This window comes from Montipora capricornis, chromosome 9, assembly GCF_036669925.1.
Source record: "Montipora capricornis isolate CH-2021 chromosome 9, ASM3666992v2, whole genome shotgun sequence".
Classification (NCBI taxonomy): domain Eukaryota; kingdom Metazoa; phylum Cnidaria; class Anthozoa; order Scleractinia; family Acroporidae; genus Montipora; species Montipora capricornis.
Window position 1 is genome coordinate 2,785,972 of NC_090891.1, and position 9,164 is coordinate 2,795,135.

General features: G+C 37.3%; 1 protein-coding gene across 1 annotated transcript in view; it reads left to right on the plus strand.

The window, feature by feature from the left end:
- Window positions 1-3,703: 3,703 nt before the first annotated feature.
- LOC138016806 (pancreatic triacylglycerol lipase-like) overlaps window positions 3,704-9,164 on the plus strand; it is a 43,283-nt gene continuing 37,822 nt past the window's right edge. The window contains exons 1-2 of the mRNA XM_068863994.1: window positions 3,704-3,778; window positions 6,339-6,417. Coding sequence (XP_068720095.1) covers window positions 6,357-6,417 — 61 coding nt within the window. The 5' untranslated portion in view covers window positions 3,704-3,778; window positions 6,339-6,356. The remainder of the gene's footprint in view (window positions 3,779-6,338; window positions 6,418-9,164) is intronic.

Genomic DNA, 9,164 nt, shown 5'->3' on the forward strand with positions numbered 1-9,164 from the left:
CAGAACAAACATAAAGACATATTAGGCATCCGTGCCAGAAGTACATCTCTGGAGGTATGCTCGGCACTCGTAATAGTGCTGTGCCAGTTTTGAACGTGTGTTAAAGGGGTTTTAGTGCCATCCTTACAAAACAAAGCTAATTAATTAAAATATCTATTTATTGAATAGATACTGGATATATAATTGAAAAAGGTTAAAATTCATTATTGCGTAAGAAGAAGTCAGTACATAGAGAACAGCTGAAAATTAAATACAAAGTGCCCACGATTGAATTATGAATTTTAAAATGAATCACTGAATACAAAGTTTAAATTTATGTCAATTAAAAAAAAAAAAAATTTGAAGGTTTTTTTCTTCAGTCGTCTCCTTTATTTTACAAATCAATAAATTAATTGTCTTTAACTTTTGACAAATACAGTGTTTATTCTGTTGTTTCTATTTATATTACATTAAGGCACAATACCTAGTGTTGTCACGGTTTGGACAAAGGTGTTTGCTATCTATTTTGTGTTTTTATGCTTCATCAAGATCTCCCTATTTTTCAAAAAAGATGAAAGCGTCGCAAATATGAGCATGGTTCACTGGTATTTTGGCTTTGCTGAATCAGTAGTTCTGTTTTTGCCTCGGATTCATATATCCTGATTAAACTTATATTTGGTGCTATTATTGGCCGTTTTTATACTAAAGACGCAAAATTCGTCTGGGACGAACTTGGGCAAACATTTTTTCTGCGTCTGTTAAATTCGTGTAGTTTAAAGACGGGCACAAGACGCATTATGCGTCTGGACGAAGTATCCAGTTTAGTGTGTCTTCGAAGACGCACCGTAGGTTAAAGTGGATACTTCGTCAAGACGCATAATGGTGCTTGTGCCCGTCTTTATACTACACGAATTTAACAGCCGCAGAAAAAATATTTGCCCAAGTTCGTCCCAGACGAATTATGCGTCTCGTATAGTTCGCCCCGTCTTTACTCTAGACGGATAACATGAGAGACGCATAATTCGTCTGGACGGATTATGCGTCTCTAGTATAAAAACGGCCATTCTTACGAAAAAGAAAGGTCATTGATAAAGGTCAATTTTTAGCAATTGAGTAGATTGGCTTACCGTGAGTCCTTTTACTTGCCTGTTATCAGTCGTGTTCATTCTTAGCAACTTTTTTGTTTTCCTTACGGCTTTCTAATGACAATTTGTTTCTTCAACTCGATTGAATCAAATAGGACAGAGCTGTCGACAAAACGTTATTTTAAAGAAAAAGTTGGAAAAGTAAGATCAGTTGCATTGATAATAATTGCCACTTTCAAAAAAAATAATGATGATTATAACACTTTATTGGAAACAACTAGAATGCCATCCATCTTGGCCCACCTAACAGCGAGGTAATGAACGGCAAACTCAACCAATTTATGGCCTAAGTCCGGGAATCGCTTCTGGGCCTCACTGGTGAATGGCGCGTACTCTCAGAAGCACTGCGACAACCCTGCTTGTTTTTTTTTTTATGTATTCTTACCCTCCTGCGTGGTAACATCGAAGTGAAACATATCTATTTTTTTAATCAGGAAATGAGAGTCGAAGGTATAGCTCAATTAGACATTTTGTCCCTCCACCTACTCTTCATTATATATACAATGCACTGATTCAGTCTCATTTCGACTATTGCAATCCTGTCTGGGGTAATTGTGGTAAAACGTTATTTGACAGGCTACAGAAGCTTCACTGTGACCGTGCCGCTCGCGTCTTGACCTTTTCTAGCTATGATGCTGATGCTAACCGCTTAATTAGACAACTCGTTTGAAAATACTTGAGCACTCAATTTCAAATACAGAAAGCCTTAATGGTATACAAGTCTTTAAATCGTCTTGCTCCTGAATATTTATCTTCTAAATTTGTTAAACGAAATGAAACGCATTATACCCTGAGGGACTCTGTTAACAAACTATTTGTCCCGTTTCCGAGAGCTAATTTCATGAAAAACAGCTTTAGTTATAGCGGAGCAGACTTCTGGAACAGCCTTCCCTGTAATGTGAGAGAAGCTAAATCTCTAAGTCAATTTAAACGATTAGTTAATCTTCATTTTTAATATATGTATACCCATACATGGCGTTAGTTAGCTTAGTTGTAGTTAGTTTTTGTATTTTGTTTATGATACTTAGGTTATTTCTAATTTTTATACTCCGCATGACTTTACCGTGTTTAAACTCAACCTGGTGGTGCACAAACACGTACACACATACACACGCACGCACGTTCTGCGTGAATCATATATCGTTTGCATTATCCCGAACGCAAACACAAAATCAAATAATCCGAGCTTTCATCCTCGCCAACACAGAATTGTGGCCATAAGACCATGCACCCGAAAAACGTTTTCTTGAGCAGAATTTTTTCAGGACGGACACATTTGTCATTAAATTAACGTTCCCTCTTGATCAGTACGAGTTACATGCCGTTGGCTCACGATTTAAGCTTTCAAGTAAATTGCATCGTGAACAATTGAATGAATATGTCCCTGATTGCAGCAATTTTTATGACCTTCACTTACTTCTATCGGGGATCTCAATATGTTTTATTTTCCATTTCGGTCCACTTAATGGAGGGGACAGTCAAAGACAGTTTCAGAAACTAAAAATGACTGCCACTTTCAGTTTTTAAGAAAGTACTTCTGCAGTACAACAATTGTGTGTCACTTACTTCGGGCATTTTCATTTATTATTATTATTATTATTATTATTATTATTATCATTATTATTATTATTATTATATAGGGCAACTTTTATTTATAAATGTTTAAATAACTTATTTTCACATCGTTTTAATATAGAATTCAATAAAGATAAACATGATTATAATACAAGGTGTAAAAACAATATCCGTAAGAGTGCATCTAGTAGAAATTGGGGCCATTGGGTCTTTGACAAATTTTGCCTCAAACGATTGGAATAAATTAGACCTTTCAATCAGACAAAGCCCATCATTAGCTAGTTCTACAACAGCGTTGAGAAATGTAAATAGTCTTTAGTCTAATTTTTATATATTCATATATTAGTCTATATTTCTCCTTTTTGTTTTATTTTAATCTTTGAGGACTCTTTTGTAAATCACTTCTCTGGTGAAATTGATCTCCTCAATAAAGATTATTATTATTACTATTATTATTATTATTATTTGCTGAAATGCAATTTGTAGCAGCGACCAGAGAAATAATTATTTTAACTCAAAACAACATGGTTATGAGGAGCTCAACTGGGAACAGACAACCAGTTGGCCTTGCGCTTTTCACAACAGTAGTCATGGCTGGTCTGGAATCTGCCTTGAACCTACGCATCGAATTATCAGTTAAACGCTTGAAACGTGCATGAACGTCTTCCTCACCCATCTTTGTGTTTACGTGTATTTACACCTCACTGAAAAACGACAGATTCTTTTATTTCAATTCAGACCATTCTGTCAATATTTATCAATCGAATGTAATATCATTCATAAGTACGAAACCTCCCATTACGAAGAAAATGGTTGTCAACTGTCAGTAGGCTGAATAGGAATTTGTTAAATAGTGAAAATAAATAATTAAATTAAATTAAATAATTTCTTAAATAAAAATATCGTATTGTAAACATGTCTTTTACTTAGTCTCCGCCCAGTTTTCTCCTTTTGTAATCACTGATAGACTGCCATCATATATTAAGTTGTTAGTTCAGTTTCCATCATTTACTTGTGTGTCTTTGAAGACAAACGACCTGAGCTAGTAGCTTGAGCTATTTAAAAGCACACCAATTCAGGTAAGTTGATAGTGTTTGTTGGGCAGCAGTTTTACCGCAAAAATAAACTTTCTTTTAAGTCTTAGTTCAATCCAGAATTGTGTTATTTGGAAGTGAGTGATTTCTTTTAAGTTCACAATACTATATTCTTCAATCGCCTTGCTTTCATTTACGTCATTTTATAGTATAGTTAAACGTCCTCCTATTCAAGCTCCGAGTAATTGCTTGATTTACTCGCCTTGTTCCAATTCAGGGTAGGTTGGACTAGTACGGGACACGGCGTCAATTTCTTCCTCAATATGACTGTAAAATGCATAGCAAGCAGTCTGGTTGAAGTCTCTCAAACAGCATAAATACATAATCTTTAAAATGACCTCTGGCTAATAAATGCATAAAAAACGTGCATGTGTCATTTGTACCGTATCGGCTCTGTATTCTTATGGAATTGCTCTAAGAACAGCTTTGCCGTCGGGACTTTTTTAAAATTGTAACAAATGCACTAATTGAAGAATGTATGAGTATGAGGTCTCGGGTTGATTGTGTCTACTGCACGACAATGATTAAGCCTCCATCCTGTTGCCCCGGCAATTCTAAAGGATTAGTAACTGGACTCTGTTGTTCATCACCAGCCACGGTCGACTTGAGGTACATTAGTATAAGCAAGCGGCGTCGTATTTGGTGGTGGGTGCATTTCGAGCCCTCACTTGGGCAACTGTTTCACTAGAAATTGTTCCGTCGAAAGTCTCACTTGGAAATTTCAATTTCACCATCCATGTAGCCGATACAAATGTTGTCATGGTAAATCTTAATTTGAATAGCCTGGGTGACCTCACATGTATACTTATGTGGGTCTCGGTTGTCCGGGAGCGGGGAATTGCCTGAAAATGGGTTCGTTGCTACGTACCCATTCAAAATTTTGTGCACAAACTGCTCGGGAGACAATCGCAATTTTTTTAGGGGGGGCGGGGGGAGTGGAATTTTTTTAATGAAACTGATGCATCCACGAATGATCCTGTTTTGTCTTATTGTTACATATTGTTGCTACTGATTTGTCGTAAAATGATAAAAGCAACAAAAAACTTAAATTCTTAAACAGAAAGATGAACCACTCATGCCACCTACGCATCTGAGAATTCGACGAAATCATGACACACAAATTAAGGAACTGAACAATTGTGAGAACACTTACTTCGCACACTTAGCGTGGTTTCAACTAGTTTCTAAGAATGAAGAAGCCATTTCATGGAGAAATGGATAGATAAATTAAAATCAATTGTCAGCACAGAATTTTCTCCTTTGTGAAATGTGCAACGTTTTAAAAACGAGACATTTCCGCACAACTCTTTCCATTACCAGTCAATTGTATTTCTTCTGCCACTGTATATGTTGCCGGTAAAATCCGCTCTCGGGCTGAATCGGTTTTACCTAGGTTAACTTGGTGATCGTCATTTTACTTACAATACGCACTCAGATGAATTGAATTCTTTTATTCTTCATTAGTCACCAGAATCCAACTGGTTCGGCCCAACATTTTTTGCGTTTAAATCAAAGGCCCTCTTAAAACACGTGGATACACTATGAGGGATAATTGTTTGAAATACTGCACTCCAGACACTATAGATATTTAAACGAAAAGTTAAAAAACGGGGGAAAAGTAAGCGTCATAGCAACGGTAAGAAAGTTAAGATTCATTATGCCTCATCGTGCCACCTCTTTCCAAAACCGCTGCACGGCTGTACTGGTCAGGACTGGAGACGTTTTTATTGTGATTGACCTAATCAGGTGTGATAACGCTAGCGATAACACAATTCACTCCAAACTTTCTGATTTCCTCAATTCCTCTTGAACTTGACACCAGGGGGCCGTTTCTCGAAAGTCCCGAAACTTCACGGACTATTTTCGGGTTCACGATTCCCTCTGTATCTCAAGAACGGAGAGGATTTAAGTCGTCAAACTTCACAGACAGTTTACTTTTTGTCATCTTCAAAACATGTTAAAATATAATAATAGCAGGTTCACAAATGGCTTTTAGGGCCCGAAACGTTTTCGGGACTTTCGAGAAACGAGCCCCAAGCCCCAGTTGTACAAAGCCCGACGCGGAAGTCACGACCCAGCCTCACCGTAAAATATTCTTCATGTTCTTAGAGTGTGCATATTCATGGTTACTTAAGGAAACACTGAAATCTATGCACAGAGAGGAAATTTCGGACTGCAGCTTATCATCCGCTCTTTAAACGACTGGGACCAGGTTTTGAGCTTTCATGCTTGATTACAATTGCGGCTGCGATTAGGTGATAACTTCGCTGTAATAAACTAAGATTAAGAAACAATGTGGACAGTTTAGTACAGGTGACAGACTGGGTGTAGTTTCTCTTGTCTTAAATTAGCGCAAAGAATTCGGAGATTTAAAATATTCAACCGTGCACTTGGGTTGACAATTAAAGAGACCGTTCAATTCTTTGTAGACATGAGAGCTTTCGTCAGTTAATTTTTGTTATTGTCGCAAAGGTATCCCCTGGCCATGCACCAGATCAAAAAAAAAAAAAAAAAAAACATTGTTAACTGGTCAATAATCTTCCAGGTTCGATTTAACGTCACAATGGAGAGGCCATACCTGATGCTGCTGGTTATTTTGGGCATTTTCGTTCCACTTGGTTTCGGTGAGTAACGACTCAGATGTCCATCACAAATCAGCAGTCATGTTATTTTTGTTGTTGTTCTGGGGCCGGTTTTTTGCCGGTTGCTGAAAGCGTGGTTAGCGCTAACCGTTGGTTAAGAGGTATCAGGACCTATAGGTTTCCATGGTATTCAACGCACATTAGCGCTAACCACGCCTCGAGCAACCGGTCCCTGGTAATAGGTGGGTCAGCGCAAAGCAGTAGCTCACCAATTGGGGCTGGAAGTGGAATAATTGGATCTCAGTTATGCAATGTTCCTTGCAATTTTTCTGAGTCCTTTATTATTTATTATTAGAAGTTTGTCCGATATTCATTTTTCTGTACTCGTTACTCTTATCGAAAACCGAAAAATTCTTTATTCCGAACGTTAATTCGAACGCTAAAGACTCCTTAGTCATTTTCTTTTGGCTGCGAGCCTTAACGAGCAGCAACACAATTAGTGACTCTGTGGGACTGACCGTGTGCGACCTGGGCTCTTTATATATGCATTCCAACACTCGATTCGTTTGTCGAGCAATTGGCAAGTTTATATACTTCTTTCAATTTTTTTTTTAAATGTCAAACGCAATTTAAACACTCGCTGGAAGTATTCATCAAGGTCACCAACGGCTTACTGACGTTAACAGGGGAAGACAATGCTCTTTTATTAACTTTGTCAGTGCTATTGTGTGCAGGCACGGTTGACCGAATTTTAATCGAAGGAGACAGGGTGTACTTGAATGCACTTGAAAGCCGAAAGATTCCAGATACAGAGACATTGTTTCTGATTTATCGCCAAAGGAAGCTCTATGGACAGAATAGGCCTTTTGCAACTAACGATCACATGGTACAAAATCCGCCATGCTGGAGGGCAAGCTCATTATTATTCCCCCACTGGGACATTAAAAAAAAAAGGCAAGTCAAGCTTGACTGGTTCAGGTCTCTTTGTTTTAATGTCCCAGTGGGGGAATAATAATGAGCTTGCCCTCTAGCATGGCGGATTTTGTACCATGTGATCGTTAGTTGCAGAAGGCCTATTGCCCATTGAAGCACGCATTTCAAGACAATCGGGTGTTGAAGCAAACATTACGCAATGGCCTATTACAGCGCGACGCGCCTTACCGTGGCCACCTAACAATTTTTTTACAAATTGTCCGCCAATCAGGATGTGTGAATTTGATTGACAGTCACGCCTCCTTGCAAAGTTCGCACAGTTGTATTAAAGTTGAACACCGATGCATGGGTTGTTGAGTTGACGTATTAAAATTACACGTAATTCTCAAATGTGAAAGTTTGTTGGGTGGCCACGGTAAGGCGCGTTGCACTGTAAGGCAAATATAGACATATCAAAATGGCTTCATACCTCTTAAATCCTATTAGTAGTTAAGTTTACGTTACTTGTTCGGGTAAAAGAGGGTTATCCATTTATTTGTATCGACTTTTGTGTTATCTTAAATAACTTTTCAACACTATTTGTGCATTTGGTCATGCAAATAAAGCTTGTTGTCTTTGTTGGTGCATTTCTTGGGTCTCCTAGCAGCACTTCATTTGCCATCAGTAACTCCTAGTTTAAGCCGTTATTCATTATTATAATTATTACGCTTCCACTTCCGATCACCAAGGGCTACGGAGCGAAAACAAAGGTTCGTGTCTCGGATTACGGGAAATGAAGGCCGTAAAAACTTAAGCAAAGCACACTAGAGTCACAAACATGACAAACTGAACAAAATCGATAACAAAAGGCAACGCCCACGCTCACCATATGACGAGAACATGATCTAGGATAATTACATATAAAAGCACACGGTAACGGCGGACATTATACGTATACCAGTATACGGCTACGGGAAGTGTACCCGTACACGAAAAATGTTCATGCGCGTAGCCATTTTGATTAAGATACCCATAGAGTTATTAGCTCAAAAATTATAATTTTCGGCATATAAAGCAAATTGACAAAATCTGTTGCTGTGTGCTACTCTTAAGTCTTTACTAAAAAAATAAAAAATAAAAAAGCGTCACAAGTTGATATGATCTGATATCGTTTTAGAGCTTAATCCGCGCAGTTGAGATCCAAAGGCACTTCAATCGATTTGAAGCGCTTTCTTTACAGCTAAAATAAATTTTTGGCAAAAAAATATCTCAACAGACTTGCAATAACATTGCCAACGAGAGCCATACAACAATTAACATTTGTACTTAAAACGCCATAAGGGAGGATGGAGGACAACACAGACAATGTTTTTCTGTGTCGGTGTCTGTGTAAACATTTTTTTTTTCTGGCTGCATCGTCCTTTATTTTTTTATAGTTAATGTTTTTACATGTAACTATAGGTTCTATTCACTGTCACTGAAGTCAAAGATGTCACACCACTTCTTTCATGAAACTGTGGCCATATATTAAATCAGTGTAGTTCATATTTGGAATTAATGAACAACTTCAATCTGGTTATTAGCCATTGAAAACTTGTAATGTGTATTTTATAACGGTTTATTTCACATTTAATGAATGAATGACTGCAACACAAAATACCATATTTTGAAATGAAATCTAAAATTTATTGTTCATGAATTAACCCAGTCAGTGACTTCCAAACAGTTTTGTTGTACTGTGACTTTTCAATATAAATAAACAAAGAAAAAAGTTTAATTACAGAAATCAAATTTAGTTCAGTAATATGAATCATGATTGAAAATAAGCTTCATAGTCTCTATGGTTTTTCAAACTATTTATTTTTTTCCTTTTTTGT